The 19,748-nt window shown below is 36.1% G+C and overlaps 1 protein-coding gene across 8 annotated transcripts in view; it reads left to right on the forward strand.

Annotated features, from left to right (window-relative positions):
* Window positions 1–19,748, forward strand: part of CDH18 (cadherin 18) — a 337,247-nt gene that overhangs the window by 172,925 nt on the left and 144,574 nt on the right. For all 8 annotated transcript variants that reach the window (XM_027784808.2, XM_013298152.3, XM_027784809.2 and 5 more), the window contains one exon: window positions 13,788–14,082. In XM_027784808.2, coding sequence (XP_027640609.1) covers window positions 13,788–14,082 — 295 coding nt within the window. The remainder of the gene's footprint in view (window positions 1–13,787; window positions 14,083–19,748) is intronic.

The raw sequence follows: 19,748 nt of genomic DNA on the forward strand, positions 1-19,748 counted from the left end.
TCTGAAAGACAAAACGTCTCTCATTGGCATTTACAGAGGAATAGTTTTGATATGATGTTTCTTGCTTAACTTCTCCGTCAGCATTTGTTGTGACACTTAGTAATTATTCTGTAGGTTTACTCCTCATTGGCACACAAGAAATTCTCTGTGATGTGCATTTGTGCCTGAACAAAGATTTTATTTACATTAACAGAGGGAGTGGGAGGCAAGAGGCATTTTTGTTTTTCTCCAGTTTTCTTGAGCACACCTTTAGTGAATATGATACTTACTACAGTTCCAACATTTGTCTCAGTTTTTTTTAGTTCTCATAGTACAGAATTGTTAGGGTTGGAAGGAACATGTTTCCAGATGATTGAATAATGTTAAAAATCATCACTTGGGGGAGGGGGGGGGAAGTTGAGCTTTTATCAAAATAAAATTTTTGCTCCCTAACTAGCAGTCTGCACTGTACCATGAACTCTGATGTTAGGGCTATACTGCACCAGTGAACATAGTACTAGATTATTCCTGATGTGGAATAAATCGTATTTTAGTAATATGAGGAATATTCAGTTATTTTATGATGATGAGTGGAAACTTGTATTCAGTTATTCACTAGGTGTTTGAAGTACCAAGCTATTATTTTTTTTTTCTGAAAAAGAATAAATGTTTTTGAACTTCGTACCATTGGTGAAATTTGATTAGAAAAAAGACATGGGGAGATCAGAATCAGATCCCCAAGGTCTTCTGCTAGGCCATATGGGCACTTCCTTCTGGGCTTCTTCAATGTAAAGGAGACAGTCTGTTGGGGTAAATATGTTAATGAATTAACTGTACATCCAGAAGAGACTGCAGGGACTCTATTGACACCTCCTTGTACAGCTAGTGAGAGTATCTAGTAATAGATATATTAATGGTCATTATAATTACTTCCTGAAATGAACTCTGTTTAAATTAATTTCCCCTATCATTTTACAGATACTGCATTATTTGCACCTAACTATTTCTTGGCAGCCAGTAGCTTTAGAAGATTGCAATCCTGTTCTGCCTGAACCTTTTTTGACAGGGGAGAAGCTGTCAGAGGGTCTCTTGGGAAGAAAAAGGACTGAAATGTTCATGATAAATGATCTCTATATTGATAGGTCAGCATATACATAAGAAACGGTAAGGAGAGGAATATGTTGCCTTGAAGTGTGGATAGTTTGTTTATGGCGTTTAATATACTTTGAATACTGGTCCTGGAGAAAGGTCAAGTTTTAACTGACCTTTTTTTGATCACTTACTTTAAGAAGCAATAGCAGTGAATGGAATAGCATGTCTGGGATTCCTTACGTGTCAATAAAAAGAACATTAGTGTTCCCTATTGGAATTAGGTGATGATGAATATAGGACAGTGTTTAATGAGAAACAACTTTTGTGTTAAATCTAACATGCAGAATATATTATTGTTTGTTTTAGTAAATTAGTGAGGCTATGGCTTGCTTTGTTGAAACACTTTTCTGTTAACCACCGTCAAATTTAACTATGGAAGAAAGTATTTCTCAACTCTCTTTTTCTTGTGCTAAATTCAAGATAATTCCATGGTCAGGGTATGTCTGTTCTACAGACAAGTGAAAACAATTTCAACTACCAAACATTTGTGACTTTACAGTGGACAGCAAAGAACATAATTGATGCCAAAACGGCACAGAGTAACTGTTCAGAGACCAATTTTGTCTTTAAGCAGCAAAGGTATTTATTTTGTGCAACGCTGGGGAGCTAGCCAATTTCCACCAGACAAACTAGGTCCAAAGTTTTCAGTGAAAAGTTAGGTATTTTATACAGTTTTCATGACAGGTTACAACATTGTTACGTACATATTCATTTGATTTTGACACCTAATCATTCCATTCACAATAGGTGGGATCTAGGTGGAATAAACCCTTCAATTTTCTTTGTTCCAAGATTTCCTGACTTCTGGTCTCCTTATCTCCTTCAGGTGCCCACCTTTTCTAATTATTCAGAGCACATTCCTTTAACTTTGTCAGTGGTACATCCCTTTAAGATCCAAGATGGAACCTCTAACCTCTTCTAATTATTCAGAGTACATTCCTTTCTCAACACACACAGAGCATCACCCAGAGCATTGTACCAGACTCATCCTGACTAATCTTTTTAAGACCTCGTTCTGTTTCATAAATGTTATTTCATTGAGAAATTTAGAGTTTTGCAGAGGCGGCTTTATTTAATTTTTAAATATCCATATATCCAAAGCTAAGGAAGATAAACTGTTCAGCACGCATGCTATGTATTTAAATACATGGGAGAATTTTAATGTAAAAATTATTGCTTGGAAATATTAAAATATCAGAATTTTAATATTAAATTATATAATTTAATATTTTATTATTTAAATGATATAATTTTACATTGCCATTTAATCTGCGGATACCTGATTCATGGACATTGATTCTTCTTGTGTATCCCAGTATACAAAAATACACCACTGCTGCATATAGAAACAAGACATTTCATGGATTTAATGCAGGAATAATTAAACATATTTGGAATTTAAATACAGGTTTCTGGGAATTTGGAGGGTTGGTCTTTGTTGCTATTTCAAAAGTCTAGCAGAATTTCTTCTCATCATTAGAATGTGCATTGTTAGTCACAATGAAGAATGGTGGTTGTCTGTGAAAGGGTGTAAATGCTCTGTACTCTGCTGAAAACGTATGCAGCACCTGCAATTACATTGTCAGGTGGAAAAAGGAGCAAAAGATTATGCGTTACACAAGGCCTCTATAGTAATGATGTTAACTCAAAATGCAAGTCAGTCATAAATTGTGATATAAAATTCATTTGTAAACATTTTCAGAGTTTCTGTATTACTTGTGCAGAAGTTGTATTGAACTATGTGAGGGCTTTACTCTGTCTTACAATCAAAGCCTTGCAGTAGTGGCAGTACAGATGTGTATGGACAGATGGGGTTCATGATGACTAGGAAGAATACAGAAGCTTCTGTAAAAGTTCTTAAACAGAACTAAAGTTAAGGACAGTTGTTCTCATTCCCATTCACTGGGATTGGTGCATTTCCATTTCTTTGTTCCTACCTGTAAAAACACAGTCATTGACTGTAAAAGTCGTGACCACTTTGTCACTTTCTTATTGCAGACATTATATGAGTTATATCTGTGGCAGGGGCAAGTGGTAAGCTTCTGCTGTGAACAGGGATCTTACGACTTACCCAACAAAGATGTCAAAAGTGGCATGGTTGGCATTGTACGTTTTCAATGGATTTTGAGGCACCAGTGACCTTTGAAAGGAATTCGTGGAAACATTCCATCATTATGATGTGGGGCTCTCTTCCTGTATTATGTAGTCCTTTTTGCTTCTAGCAAACAGCAAGAGTACTACGTTATAGGAGGAAGTATCTGTGACTGGAAAAAAATCATATTCTCTTCCAAGGCAGATGCAGAAGAGTAATCCCTTGTGAGACTTCTAATGGAAACTAAACAGAAGCAATTTTATTACAAATCTAAATTTTCCCCAAAAAGAAGGCTGTAGGCCACACAAAAGAAATGAAATGGTATTCTAGGTGCAAAACCAAAACATGCCTTCAAGTGTTAAATACTGTAGAAACAGTGAATCAATACCCCAATAAATCAGTATTCTTTTATGCAATACTGTCATACCAGTTTCTAACATTTAAGAATTATATAACAGAGAACTCTTAACAAATAAGATGACCAACCCCCCCTCAAATAATAAAAACATGCATTTGTTTTAACTGCAAAAGTGCATTAACATTCATTGATAAGAATCTCACAAAAATATGGAATTAAATCCTTTTGAAACAATGATCTCTGCAGTTCTTGATAATGCGTGGTAGCGTGCTTCCTTTAGTTTCTTCAGAATGAAATAACTTTTTCACCTGAAATAGAAGCCATTGGAAAGTAGCTAACCTGTTTTCTTTCCACAGTCTTATAAATTTATCAGAAAATTAGCTTTAAAGACATCAAAACCAAAAATGTGTGAAAGATTTTTGGAAGGGTGGGATAAAAGGAAGGTGGCAAATTAATTATCTCTCCTTGAACTTTTCCATTTATTATTGCTTTCCTAATCAAACTCTGTACTTGAGTAATTGAGTCCCTGGCATAAAATTTTCTCTTGTTGATTTTACATGGCTCACAAATACAACATCAGAAAATCACACATTCATTTTTATCTTCACAATATTATTTAGAAAAGCGAAGGAGAAAGAAGTCTTTTAGAATATCACATGGGTACACTGCAGAGTTGTTTTTCCAGAGCTTAAAAATGAATATGCTGTCTTAAGATCTCTTTTGTAGAGTAAACAGTATTTGCTATAGCACTGTCAAACAAACAAGCAAACAAATGAAGAGTTTGGGTACTATTACACTTCAAGCTCTGTGCTCCAGTGAGCTATTTCTGTCACTCCTGCTACTGTCAGGAGAAGCTATATACATGGAGACCACACATAATGTGGAAACCCTTGATCAGAGTTTTAGAGAACTAATAGTTCTTTCTCATTTGGAAAAAATCTGAAATAATCGTTTGGTTGGCATTCTTGTTGAGTAAGGGCAGATAGGTATTTTCTTTTTGGAAGACCTTGGTACAGTCGATGTGTTCCCTTTTTTCCCTCTACTGCAAATGGGAAGGAAAAGCAGAGTTTGATTCTCTACTTGTGCACATTAAAAAAAAACCCCAAAAAACCCCCAAAAAACCAAACAAAAAACCCCACAACAACAACCAAAAAAAATCCCTGCAATGAGAGTAGCTTGAGTGGCCAGGCACCAGATACGAAGGTCAAGGGCATCTGTAGAAAGTCTGCAGAAACAGTGTGTGGAAATAGAAACTGTGTTTTTACTCCAGCATTGTCACAAATGTGCAATGTTTTCCAGTGAAGAATAGCTTTTCACTGCTTCAGTGAATCCCCAAGGCCCAAACTCTGGCATTTCTTCGTCTTTCAAAAACAGTATATGCATTTACAGGTTTTCGACCTTGACATTTTCAATGTCTTAAGCAAACATTCTTTCATTTGAAAGTGGGCTTACTTCTCCAGATAATGCAAGTTATGATACTGATACCTAGGACTACTTTTTGCATCTCTGAGGTTTAGTGCATCTCTGACTATGTAGCTGAACAGTACGGCATTTACAAACGAAGCAGCGCTGAAGTTTGCAAGGGTTGTGCCAGAGAGTAGTACCGTGAACTGAAGCACTTTTATTGTGTGCTTGTGCCCATTGACAGGAAAGGCAAGATTCTCATGCTTTATACTGACATAACACCTCGTTATTGTAATTAGTAACAACACAAACTGAAACAGTACATTCTTCTTCCAATGGTGATGTAGTGTGTCCAAGGCTTCTTTTAGTAACTGTGTATCATCAAGGCCTTTGCATTGAAACTTAATCAAATTTATGGTCCTTCTACATGGATGTAGGAATCCAAGTTATTACCAAAATTACAGATTTATTGATTGTAAACTGAGTTTTTGGTGACAGTGGTTATGCAAAAATGATGAAAACTGAAGACTACTCAATTCTATAAATTTGTCTAGAGAGCGTGAAATAGTTTTCTGCATGGCTTAGTGACATATAACATCAGAGGGGAGAAAGGAGTCATGCTTTGCCAGAACAAATGCTGTGAAGTAACATAACATCAACCCATGCATTAATTACTTGCTCAAACACATTGAAGCCAGAATTTTGGCTACCATACAAACAATCCTAGCACAAATCTGGCTTAAATTGTCAGAATTATTTGGCTGAATGTAACAATGAAGCATTCTTTTGAAGTGTAACTTTAGTCTCTCATAGTTTAATTTACCTTGCAGTTTTGGTGGGTAGGTTTTTTTGTTGTTTGTTGTTGTTCTTCCCCCCTTTTCTATTGATGATGCTTTTCTGATGGCATGGAAAAGATGAGTTTTTAAATGTTTTGTACTTCTATAGGCCTTCAGGATTTTGTTTTTGTTTTTGTTTTGTTTTTGTTTTTTTCTTCTTTTTTTGTTTTATGGCTTCAGGTGTCCATCCTCTCCCACTTTCTTTGGGAATTGCAGTGTTCAGCATTGTCTAATGATACTGCAACTGGATAGACCAAAGTCTGGTTAGGGGCTTTTAACATCTGATTTGTTCTCATATTTCTGGGTGGATTTCAGGTCTGTGAAACTTAGATTACTCCTCTTTGCAAAAGGAATAATGATGCTTGCCTTTCATGATTTTCCTTAATTAGTCAGACATAAAGGCAAGATGATATGACAGAGTGAAGTACTTATCTTACACTAATACCTCGTGGCCATCCTGCATAAATATCACTGCAGGTGAGCATTTCATGGGTTAAAGGCAGTGTGCTTCCACTCTGAAACACATTTCCTGGCTATAGAGTAGTACTGGGGAATGAAGAGTCTTGTTTTCTGTTTAAAAAAAATCTTTTTTTCAAATAGGACCCAAACAAAAAGACCAACTTGATTTCAGGTGTGTTCAATGAGCTGTAGTCACTTATCTAGAAGTCACTAGAAGTTTTTGATTAGCATGTTCTGCAGCAGGATGCCTGTCCAGCTCTCTAAAACCTGTAAAACAAATAAGCTGTGTAAATCCTACTTTCTTCTTGAAAAAAAGAAAAGTTTCTATGCCTACCATAACATTTGTCCAAGTAAAAGATGTCTTAAATGAATGCTTATAGCTCTGAAGAGAATTCAGATGAAAACTTCAGTAGACTGGAGGTATTTTTCTTCTATATGGGTTTAGACACATTATACAGTGAAAGTACAATTTTGGATTCTGTTTTTCTTAAAAATATATAGTTTCTTTGTAAAACAAAACAACAGTTTTATACATAAATGTTTATTGTATTGGTGTTGGATTCCAATCTTATTTTTCTTGTCATGCACTGCAGTCCTCCTTTATTACTGAGAGAAAAGAGAAGCTAATGTTGACCACTTGCGTCAGCTTTAGTACAGCTGATGTTATTTCAGATATGATTGCTTATGCACCTGCATACTTCTGCCATTAGCCAGTCTCCCCAAAAGCACTAGCAAAGGAGTGGACTTCAAATAAGCACAGCTTGCAAGAACAGATGTTTGTGTGCTATACTGTTCTACTGTGATTTTAATACTACTTCAGTTGTGGTTTTCCTGGATGATTGCAAACCAATTATTTTTTTCTATCTCTGAAAGCTCATTCAGCAGATGGGGGCAATTGCAATTCTGTGTTTTCTTACTCTGACAAGGGTGGGGAATAGTTTCTTCTCGATTTGTGGACACTGCTATGGATAATACAGTTATCTCCTGGGCTAATGATTCCCTCTGAGAATTCCGTCGAAAGGTGTGACATTGCCCAGAGCAGTATATTTCATTAAAACATATTTTGTAGCTTAGACCAAAGAAGCAAGTCTGCAGCAAATCTGAGGACACTTTTACTGCATAGGCACAATAAACATTTCAGTAGTATCTGCTAGACTCTGATTTTGCAGTGTGTACCATTCAGAATAATTTTATATGTGGTTTTGACTACTACTAAGTTATTGTATCATTTCTTTTAAATTACATGTTCTGTCTACATAAACATCAAACCAAGTCAACATGATTGCAGTTCTTATTAGAGAAGATGAAAATGTTTTTTACTCAGTGTTTTAGTGTTGTACCATTAATTCTTTATGCGTATCTACATTTTGATGTTTTTATTGAAGCATTAAACAGTTGTGCATAACAAAAGTGAAGTAACATACATGCATTCTTTTTTAATACGTTCTTACACTTCGCTAAAGCACATGGCTCATTGTGTTTGAGAATAATTTTGTCATTCCTCTAGGCTGGGCACTTTGGTAGACTTTGCTGTGGTAGTGTTGTGCTGGGGCCATCTTGTTGTCTGTTGAAACTTATTGACAATGACAAAAGAATTGTGAAAGGGAGGTTCTTCTGCTCTCCTTGAAAGAACCTGCTGCTCCCCAGACAGAAGACAATACTTTATTCAAAAGCATAGTGGTAGTGTCACTACCAGAACCTAAGTTTTGCTTTGGAATTCTGTGCGTATCGTTTTTATTGTTTATTATTTGTCAGCTATTTTTTAAATTATTTCTCTGCAGTTATTTCAAAATAATTTGAGTTTATATGTACATAGCCACTTCTGCTCTGATTAAATCGATTAGGTTAGTGCAGCAGTTCTTGATTTTTTTCAAATCAGCCTTGGATTTGAATCTAGCACATGTATGGGAATCTCATCATGATTTATTTTTTTTTCAACAAAACAATGCATATCTTATATCCAAATCCAATAACTTATTGATATTCCAATTAAAGGTGGTACACTCTCCTTTCCCCCCCCCCTCCCCCCCCCGCCCCCAAGTTCCAGCCAAAGCTCTCTGTTCAGCCAGGTCAGCCTTCTTCCCTGCTAGCTGACCTTACAGCTCATGGGGGCAGCTTGCTACTGTGCCTTAATGTTTGGATCTATGATTTTGCTAAGCATTAGCTAAAACAAGTATGCAGAAGATGTATGAAGATGAAAAGTAGTGAATAAGGCCAGTAGTTAAGCAGTAGCCACCTGACCATTTGGTTTTGCAATTAGGCTTTAGCCACCTGATCACTTTGTAGTTACTAGCAGTAACAATACTGCATTAGCTGGGCTGTAAGCCTACATTCTGTGCATTCATTTTACAGCAATCAATATGCTGGTGCATCAAATTATAATTATTTTAAAAACTTGTATCAAAATTCATATAAGAATATAAAGAAAACTCATAAACTGAAATGTTTGATATACTTTTTCACTCATGCCTTTGGAAAATGTAGCCCTTCTACAGTTTCTGCAGGATTACTAGAAGAGAGTTATTTAAATGGACTGGTGGAAGAAAAATGTTGAAATCTTAGGAAAACAAGGACACCTTTGTTGCTGTTCTGCAAAATCAGTTGTAGACTGCTGATATAGGCTAGTTAAAGACTGAAGAAACATCATAAATCATCCTGAATCCAACCTGTTATTAAATATGTCAAGAAGTAGAGCCCACTGGGTTGATAAAGGTGACATTCCAGATATGCTCTTCAGCTATAATTTTCAGTTTCTTCTTTCCCTGAAAATTCAGCAAAATAAAGACAGGAATAATTCCCATAAGGGGATGAAAATTAAATACTTTCTGGCAGTTTCTGGCGTGGACAGATTCAGAGTATTTAATAGCTGTGTTCTTGTTAGGACTATAACCAAATCAGCAGTGATAAGTAATGTTTTCAGGAGCCAGCCCATCACTTAGGATAGAAACTGCATTTCTACAAGGAATTTGGAAGCCTGCGGTGCTTGGAAGTTGGAGAATTATTGATGTTGCTGTCTGGTTGCAGCAGAGTGAGGCAGCTCCCAGGGGCTGGGGCACTGGGGTCCCCCAGGTGGGTCACGGCAGGGCCAGCCAGGAGCAGCGCAGCCGGGGGGCAACAGGGAAGCCCCTGCACCGGGCACCTCCCTGGGGATGGGGCCAGGCCGAGGCCGGACTGGGATGTGGACCCACGGGTGGGCCCAGCTCAGCAGGACCCATGGCCGGGTAGGGCACGGCTGTGGGCAGCTGGAGACCAGCCCTGCTGGAGGGTCACTGGTGCCAAGGGGCTGCAGTGAGGTCCTGAATCATGGGCAGGGTCGGATGAGCCCTGGCCGGGTGGGGAGGGCTAAGTGGTGAACTCAAGCTTTATTCCTCTCTAGTGGTTAACTAGGCAAACCCTTGCTCTGCAGAGTTGTTTTTAAAATAGGGTTTGGGTTCTGAGGTGAGGTTGCTTAGGGAAGCAAGCTGAAACAATTTAAGAAGGACAAAATAGCTTCTTTAAATAACAGTTAAAAAATTACTGCATAGATCAATATATAGTCATCACATGAGGTGGACTATCATAGAAACAAAGACCTACCGAAAGACATTTTCAGTAATGTTTACATAGTCAGAGTTAAAACTGATACAGAAATCAGAGAGCTGTGTTGTGATGTTTGGCATATTTCCCTTGTATGTCTTTTCAATGCTCATTACTCATCTCAACTTTATGAGTAATCATATTTCAGTTTGTGATGTGTTTGTATTTCTTTTTAAATTAAAAGACTCCCACAACATTTCAACTTCCTGTATCTGACTGGTGCAGCAGGCAAAAAAATAACACCGCATTTTGTGTTTAAGCTATTTATTCACATTACTACGACGTGTGTCTCATCCTCTAGTGTATACGTGTTCTTGCAGTAGTAATTGGCAGAGGAGGTGGCATCTCATTAAAAAGAAATGTCCACACTATTTCTATGGATCTGGATTGAGATGACTTCCCCGGGTCACACAAATTATGTCTGAACTGGTAAACAGAACATGGGTTGGCTTGAGTCTGCATTGCTTAGTGGCATCCCCTTCTCTGTCAAATTAATCTGAAAGAGGAATAGTCACAGCAGTCCCAAGTAGAGAGAAGGTCCACTATTGTCCACCTAGATTTTTTTCCCTTGCTGTGTTTTAAATCATCATAGACATAGCTGCAGAAATACAGTCTCTCAAACTGTGTATGCGTAACCTAAGCAGTGTATTGCATTTGTTATAATGAGAAATGCTTTTGTGGAATAAACCGCCTGTTGTGGAAATGATTTCATAGTATGCAGAGTAAAGAAAGAAGTGCAACCATGCTCAGGGACATGAATCTCTCATTAATCTGGTAGTCATGGTCTTAAGCAGGGATTCCCAGGGACTCTCTTCAGCACAACAGATACTGCAACTAAGCATTTGACATTTTCCTACTTGGGCTAATTTGTACTGAGATGGAAGTATTAAAAAAGACAAGCAGTTATTTAATCTTTACAGAAAAACTGAAATATAAACAAACTGACAAAGGAAAGGCCCCTTAGTTATGCAATAGAAGTGATATGCAAAATCCTCCTATGTGAATTTTAAATTCAGCATTAGAAATAAAAAGGAGAAAGTCAAAGTGTTACATTGCAAACAATATAAGAAATATCAGGAAGGTAAAGGAACAGGAACTTCTCTTAGCTTTTTCTTGTTTTCAGTTGTTGCCTTACAACCACATTGTAAAAGACCCAGTTACAAATTGAATGCTTTCAGTGTTTATTAATATGCAAATAATATTCTTTTAACAACATTCCTGACTGCATTTTTCCATTGATTTTTTTTGTGTAACATGATGTTTAGTGGGAATAACACAGAATTGATTGGTTGTGCAATCAGCTGAGAATATTTTGTTTTTAAACTTATTACTTGTTAGATGTGAAAGCCCACTGACTCAGAATGTACCTGGATTTTCTTCACTGATGGCAAGTACAAATAGTTGTTTCTTCACAACAAAAAATAGCTAATGTTACTGTTTTTTCCAAGCGTTCCATACATTTCATGCTATCACAATTGATTTCTGAATGTGTCTTTCTGCGGTATGGTATTGGAACGCCATGTCTATTTTGCTATTTGGATTTTGAGGGAAGCTTACTTCTCTAAATTCTACAGCAGTTCCTTATTCTGTTGATTTCTCTACCTATGTAACCAATTCCTTAACCGGTTCATCCTTTCATAATTCCAGTTATGAATACCATGATTTGTGTTGGGATCTCTATAGGATATACCTGAAGATGCTTTTATGTATATGCATGCAGTTAAAAAGAGAGAATGAGGATGGAGACCCTTCTGATATTTCCCAGTTTGGAATAGTTTTAACTTAGAGTTCCTTATAGCTTCATAAACTCAGCAAATTTATGATTTCCCTGGGCATACAAATTTTCTCCTGTATTTCTTGGGGTTTTTTTTCCCCTGTAAATTAGGGACAGCCTTTCTAAGGCAAATCTTAACATTTGAAAACACTAACACTTAGAACTCATGCTATCAAAAAGGAGCCTACAGCAAGAGAAAAAACAGTCTGATTGTTTCTGAAAAATTAGAATACCAGCAAACCAAGGTTACAATATCAGAATACCCGCTATTCATGTTTTTAGGAATAAATCACTTCAGAGAACATTTTGGCTTTATAGGAAGTTTGGATCCCTGTCATTTTACATTTAGTATATTATTCCTTTATTAATAGAATACAGTATTATTCTGAGAATAAGAAGAGGTGTAACCATAACTTTCCCATCAGTGCTCTGAAGGAAATGTGTAAGACTGTCCTGCTGTCCTATAAAGGCAAAGCCAAGCAAACAGACCCTTTCTCTGGTTCTTTCTTAATTTTCAAAGTAAATTAAAAAAAAATCCACAGTGGTGACCTTTTTTTGTTTTGGTTATTCACTCATATCTTCTTGTGACTCAGATAAATATATGACTGAAGTTACACTGAAGTTTATATGAACTGACAATCTAAATGTTATTAGACTTCCACCTCCCAAACCCTCCTACAGGACAAGATATAAATTATGTGTGACATCATAATTTCATAATTTAATGCAAAATGAAAAAGTCATCAAGCCCTATATGCTTATTCCTTGTACATATAGTAAGCTAGATATTTTTAAAGACAAGACAAAGACCGGGGGAAAAGGTACAAGGAGAGAGTGAGAAAATACCAGCACCTCTGTATGTTATGATTTAAGTCACAAAAAGAAAAGATAATTTGTACCTCCAAAAGTCTTATTTTCTCTCTGTCCAACCCAAAATGGTTTCTAAACTGCAAAGGGAAAGGAGTCTCGAAACTGACACCTGGTGTTCCGTTAACTAAAAATAATATCTCACATTCTGCTTCTGCTTTGCTCAGATTCTGTATAGAAACTTCATAGATATTGAGACATAGTCAGGGCAATGGCATAAGAATGAGTGAGTTCTTAAAAGGAGAATGTTTCCCTTCTGATTTAACATCACAATATAACTGCACAATACCTGAGGCTGTTCATTTCTGCATTATCGCTTTGTTCTCATTGTGCACCTCAATAAATACATTCTGTTCTCAAAGTCATTTTAAGGAATAAAAACAAACACAAAGCCTCTCAATCTATCAAAAAATCACCTCTTCTTCTCAGAGAACACATGCTAATATTTAATCTAAACAGGTAATTCTTTAAAGTCAAGTTAGAAGCACTGAGACTTAATGGGTAGCTGTTTCATGTTATCTCTTAATACACCAGGGTACTTAGTGACTTTTCCTTCCCCCCATCTCACCCCCCCAAAGATCAGCTTTATTCCTCACAAGAAGGGGTATAATATTTATTGTACGGTACAAAATGTGTGTTAGGAACAATGAAAATGCTGGAAGTATCATTCATTACTTAATTGTAAATAATTTGAATACAAGCAAATTAGGTGACTTTCTAATTAAAACCAACTTAATAAAAACCAGAGAAAATGGCTGTGTTTTGTTGTGGGGTACTGTAATCCTGGACAGACATCTGTCACTGTGTCCTTTTGCAGTAATGGATGCTGTCCTTGGCACCAGGGAAGGTAATGTGGGTGGTGGGACTGAACTGCAATCATTGAAGCAAACAATCCTCAGCGTGGCTGCTCCAGGCTTAGTGCTTGAGGCAGTGTTTCTAGCAATGAGTGTGGTAAGACAACTACTAGAAGGACTAACACCAAACCAAACTAAAATAAAAACCGCTCCAGATACTAGAATGTTCTCCATGTAGGGAGATTTTCTAGAGTGGACATAGAACCCAAGAAATCCCAGCTTAAAAAAAAAAACTGTGCTAGGTGGAAATGACCCTGAATAGAATGACTGACTTGCCAGAAATAGTGTGTGAGGAATTACATCAGGAGGTGTAAAAGTTAAAAACTAGTGTAGAATGGTGCTAGCAGTTATTTTACAGTTTTTGTATCTAGTGTGCAATAACTTTTCATGAAATTTAATATGTCATTTTATATGATTTTGTGTTTATATTCTACAGCTGCACTCCAATTCTGACAAAGGTGATGGATCAGTCAAATACATTCTTACTGGAGAAGGGGCGGGGACTATATTTATTATTGATGACACAACTGGAGACATCCATTCAACCAAAAGCCTAGATCGAGAGCAGAAGACTCACTATGTGCTTCATGCTCAAGCTATTGATAGACGGACAAACAAGCCACTCGAACCTGAATCTGAGTTTATAATCAAAGTGCAGGATATCAACGACAATGCACCAAAATTTACAGATGGACCATATATTGTTTCAGTGCCAGAGATGTCTGAAATGGGTAAGGAAAGCAAATTTATTCAACAATCTTTTAACAAGTAAAAATGCCATATATTCTTTGAGAAAGCTATGACTCATTATTGTATCATTGATTGTACATTAAAGATACTACAGTTGAGAAGATACAATAAGACATCAAATGCAACCTTCTGTGTTGCTTGGGACATTCCTATTGAGAAAGCAGTGCAGACACACACAGACACCCTGGCTAGAGGAGAGTCACTCTTAATCTTGAATGTTTTAACAGGCATTTCTGGGCAAATGGTGCTTTGCATTCTAGAAACAGATGTCTTCATGTATCCTCATTCAACTACACATTTTATGACATTCTCTTATCTCTTCATGAGAAGTCTGTGCAATTCACAGAATTAAACAAATGCAACAAAATGGTAGTTTTCTGGATTATTTTAGACCATGGTGTCATATGTTTATTTACCTTTATTAAGTTTCTTACAGAGTGAACAGGAGTTCAAAAAAATACTGATAATTGGTTTTTCCTGTTAGAAATGTATTTCAGATATTCTTGTTCTTTGAGGCGCTGCATTATGTGACCAGTTTTCTTTGTTTATGGCTTCTCTGGTGTTGAAATGAGTTTATAACTTTTCTCTAATGTCACATTATCAAAGCTACATAACTAGCCTAGGATAGACAGATAGAAATATTACTTTTGTGCTACTATTTTTTTTTTAAGAAAGCTTAACTGTCTTTATGAAATATATTTGCTGTCTTTTACTACTGAATGGACAGTACAGATAATTACCTCGTGAACACACACTTTTCCTTTCTACCCCCAAATCCCTACACACGCCATCTAAGAAACAAGCTTCAAATTCGAGATGTATCTAACTTTCCCAAGTGAAAAGTAGACAATTTGTTCTTCTCTTCTTGCTGTTTGTCTAATAAGCAGGTGATAGACTTTAACTTCTGCAGAGTAGAATTTTAAAAATTAAAAGGAAAAAATACTAGAATACATGTAGTTACGCAACTCATAAAAATAATGATCATATAAGAACAAATTAATATTGTTGCATCTTAATGGTTTGTTATCAATTGATCAGTTTGAACAGTAATGGTAACTCATGTGAATAGATCAGAAAATAACAAAGTGTTTTGTTCCATACTTGGAAGTCGGGTGCAATATTTTGTTAATATAATTATTTTGGATGGGAATATACCTTGTACAACTCTCCAGTGTAGATAGGTGAAATTAATTTCAAACTGGGAATCTTCATGTGGTTCATCTTCTAACCTGACATTATTATGCTGAGTTCAGACATATGTGATTGTGTAGTGAGAGAAGTTTAATCTGTCCATGGAAGTCTACATACTGTTTGAACTGTATACAGTTTCACAGGAGGCAAAGAAATACTTCATGTGGAGAGACTAAACAGGCCAAAACCACAGTTTCCATTACAGATATGTATAGTAAAAATAATGCGTTATGAAGACACCTAAATTTTTATTGCCTGTACAAAGGAAGTGTGGCATATGAAATATTTGAAACAGGTGGTAATCATACCAGACCTGGAAAGACCAAAATATATTAGATCTTGTTCCTGAACCATGGAGTTCAGGGCTGTGACATTTCAGCAGCAGAGACTGGTTTTTACACCAGTAGTGTATTGATTGACCTTAGTGGCATTAATCTTGCATAAAGTGGAGAGTAAGTATCCTTTCCTATCAACCATGTAAAATCAGATCCTATTAAATGGACTCTCAAGCTTATCAAATTTAATGTTTTAAAAGGATAGAAAAAAATTTCCCACCTCCTCTTTCTTTCATCCTGACTTACTACTACTTCTTCATTCTTTCTTTCACTGCCACTGCCACTACACTGACACACAGGAATATTTCCCTGATTTTCTTCTCAAAATGTCCTGCATAGATGATCTGAAACATAATCTACCTGCATGTATCGTAATTCTCTCGTTCTAATACTTTGTTCTTTGTGGGTACTTTTAGCATCTTTCTCCCTTTCCAATCCTCTCCTCTCTTACAAGTCTTCCCACAGTGTGTTATTTCAGATGTCTTTTCCCAGCTGTGCAGAACTCTAAGACCTTTTTTCCTGTGGTCCCTCTTGCAACAGTGCATGAAGGGAGAAACATCTTTCTTTCGTCTTCTATTATATCCTTCTCTCTTCTTCTTTCAGAGGCCATTGTTCCCATATTACCTTTCAGGTTCCTGTTTATGAACTTTTTTCTTTCCACAGCCTTTTTCCCTGTAACTGGGAATTGTTACCTCATCTTTGCTTGTAGTTTTTGTCTCCTTCCCACAATTTATTGTTATTATTTATTAACATCATTATTTCTAATAGCCTCTCCTTTGTCTCTACCAGAAGAACAATCTGTTAGCCATTCTTACTTGGTCAGGATCCAGCTAATAAAGATTTTCAGATTATAGATCAAATATATTGTCATTCCTTAAAATAATTTGCAAATTGTCCGTTGTTCCCTTAAACCACAGCTTCCCCTCAAATACTGACTTCCTTGATCTAATTTTTTATTTCTCAGAGCTATAAACAAGTAGGTCTCCATTCCATCTACACAGTGATGCTAGTGCATAGAACAGAACACGCTTTTAATGTAGGATTCCCTATTTTAACCATCTAAGCATAGTATCGTAAATATCAATCCCCGGAGAAATTTATGGAAGTACAGAAGGGCAGTAGTTCTCTGAGTAATGTCATAACACCAGGACTGTTTAAGCCATATACCTTTGTGGGAAGTACTACAATTAGGGGATAGAGCTCCCAGTAAGAATATTGTGGGCCTGTCTGAAACCTCTTCAATTGTTACTGGTAATTCACTGTGGCACAAAGCTTTACTTTTAGAGCTGCAGATCATTTCAGTATCATCTAAGCTCTTAATCTCAGTTGTCTCTTGTTACACCACAGACTGTCTTGATGTGAAATTCATTTACTTTATCGACTGTCTCCAAAAATGCGTAACTGTCATCTTCTTTCTACAGTTTCCTTTGTCTTTAATGAAGACCATTTTACTTAATTGATTATTTCCTTCCCCTGTGGAAGCCTAGAAGGAAATACAGTGGAAAGGAAATCAATGTTATCCTCAGAGTCCGAAGCAGCTAATATAAGTGTTTACTGTTTGTTCATTCTGTTTATAAAAGCTGTCTTTGTTTTCATCCTCTCAGAATGTAAGTATTCTTACATAGATGTTAGTCATAATTCTGTAGTAGTCTGAATCTTGGTATTGTTCTACAACTACATTATACAAGTTACTGTTTTCCAAAGGGCAATTCAAATGGTCAGTCTGGGATGGCATTTTGGGTTATAAACCAGAGTGGATTATGGTAAACCAAGAAAGTTTTAGTGCTAAAATAAAGCATTAATGCATATTTTTTATAGATTAAATACTTTGCTGGTTGTACCTGAGGAAAATCATTAAAATATCTATTCCACAAAGCTTTCCTGTTGTGTGAATAAAACTGAATTTTCATATCTTGCCATACAGGCAGTCTGCTGTAGGCATACATTGTATTTTCATTGCAAATTTATGATCACAGTTTTCTTTTTCCCTTACTGAATTGTTTGTGTTTGTTGCATACTGAAAGCATTATTATATTGTCTGCAGTTTCAGGAAGACTAAATCTATTATTGTTTCCACAGTATACATTTTTTCTGTCAAATAATGGAGATCCCTATGCCATTTTTATTAGTTCTTCAATTAGCATGGTTTTTGATATTTAGATATGGAGACTATACATACATTGAACCTCTTGTTGGTATATTATAAATTTCTAAGGAAGCTTCACTACTTCGAAAATTTCTTTGGTTTTTTTACATGGTCATTTAAAGAACTTTGAATGTTACTGTCTGTCTGTAACAGCCGTCATGCTGAGTGGCAGGTGATATTTTTGATCTCTGTTATGCTGTTTAGTTTCGGCAGCAGATTCCTCTCTGTCTCCTCAAGAAGTTAGCTGGTATTTTTCCCACAAGTTGAACCTTTCTTGATCTACTTGTAAAAGCTTTAGGACCTTTATGGCTTGTCTTTTTTTAGGTCACTGACAACAAAGTACAGCTAAGTTTTGTTAAATGATTTGCCAAATATTAGATCACAGTGTTCACTGTGGCACACAGTGAACATATTATTTAAGCTTTATGTCCTGTGTTGAAAGAGCTGAAAGAAAACGCCTATTCCTTGCCTTCATTGAAACTTTTTCCTAAAAGTTGGCTCAAGAACCAACGTTTACAGCTGAAATTATTTCTTCTGCGGTGTAAAAAACCTCAGTTTCATTGAGAGCTGTAACTATGCTCTGTTTTAAGGTTTATGAGTCATCATTATATAAATCTAAAAGGAAATAACATATTTAAATCAGTAAAAGCCTTCCATATCTACTTATTTTTAGGCATCTCCAAAATGAGTGAAATATTGCATCTTAAATTTTCTAGCGTTGAGGTCATACATAAGAAGAGTATTCCCAATAAATTCTGCTTAGGAAATCAGTAGACACACTGGACTTTTATGAACTTCTTTCCAGGGCATTATAATGTGAGGTAGTCATAATTTCAGATAATCTGAAAGTTAATATTCATGGTGGTAATAAATATGATTTATATGAGAAGTACCTATTTGTCTTCCGGTGTTGTTTGATTTTTATCTTCTAATGAAGACAGCTGACCAAAAAACAAAAACCAAAAACAAACAAAAAAACCCCACAACAAAAACCCAAACAAAAAAACCCCACAACACTGAGATTTTCTGCAGTGAAGGCTTGGTTCAGTAATAGTCACTGGACTCAAAGTGTTGATTTCCTGATGGAATCACTGTTTTCTAACGAAGAATGAGACTAAAATACACTGTGTTGACTTGTTAGTGTTTTAAGACAATTTTAAGAATTAGGTTAGTTAGGCAGGAAATCCCTGTGTTCATTAAACTTCACCTTTTTATCACTTCTTTTAGTTTTTATTCAGTATTGTTCCATTTGAGATTTAAACAGAGCAGCAAACTATGGGAAGTCATGCATACAGATCTGCATTCTCAACAGACGTTTTTTATTGAACTGCCTCATTAAACGTTTTTTTCTTCAGAGAGACAGATTGAAGTATTTCCCTTCAGCTTTACTTTGATATATAAATTTACAAAAAAATGTTTGTAAACGTATTTTAAAAAAGAGAAAAACCAAAGAAAAAATGTGAGATAAAACCACAGTTTGGTTGCCCAAATAAAATGGTCCTTATTTTTGATAGCAGATAAAAGGCAAAGCTTACAGAGTGGTGTTGAGAGCAATCAGATGATTTCACAGCTCTGTATAAAAGCATTATCTAAGAATTGCCAATCTGTAATCTCTAAACTGTAGCAGGGAATCATGTGGAATGGTAGTTGTACTCTGAATAAGCAGAACCTCCACTTTGGGGAGAAAATATTTTTTATTGCCCAGCTGTAGTGTCAAAATGCTTTTGCAGAAAAATTTTGAGGTTTTCTTCACAATCACTTTCACAGTAGGTTAGTGAAGGAGGTATGGAAGGTATGCCTCTGGGTCCAATGTTTATATCTGTTCCGAGGTCTCCAGGGAAATTAGATCATTATTTTTTATATTAGATTATTTTCTTCAGAATTGTTAGCATTAGAAATAGCAAGGCAGCTGTACTGTATATTTTTCCATCTAAATCCTTCATTTGCACATAGCTCAACAGCAAAAACTGATGCT

This window comes from Falco peregrinus, chromosome 3, assembly GCF_023634155.1.
Source record: "Falco peregrinus isolate bFalPer1 chromosome 3, bFalPer1.pri, whole genome shotgun sequence".
NCBI lineage: Eukaryota > Metazoa > Chordata > Aves > Falconiformes > Falconidae > Falco > Falco peregrinus.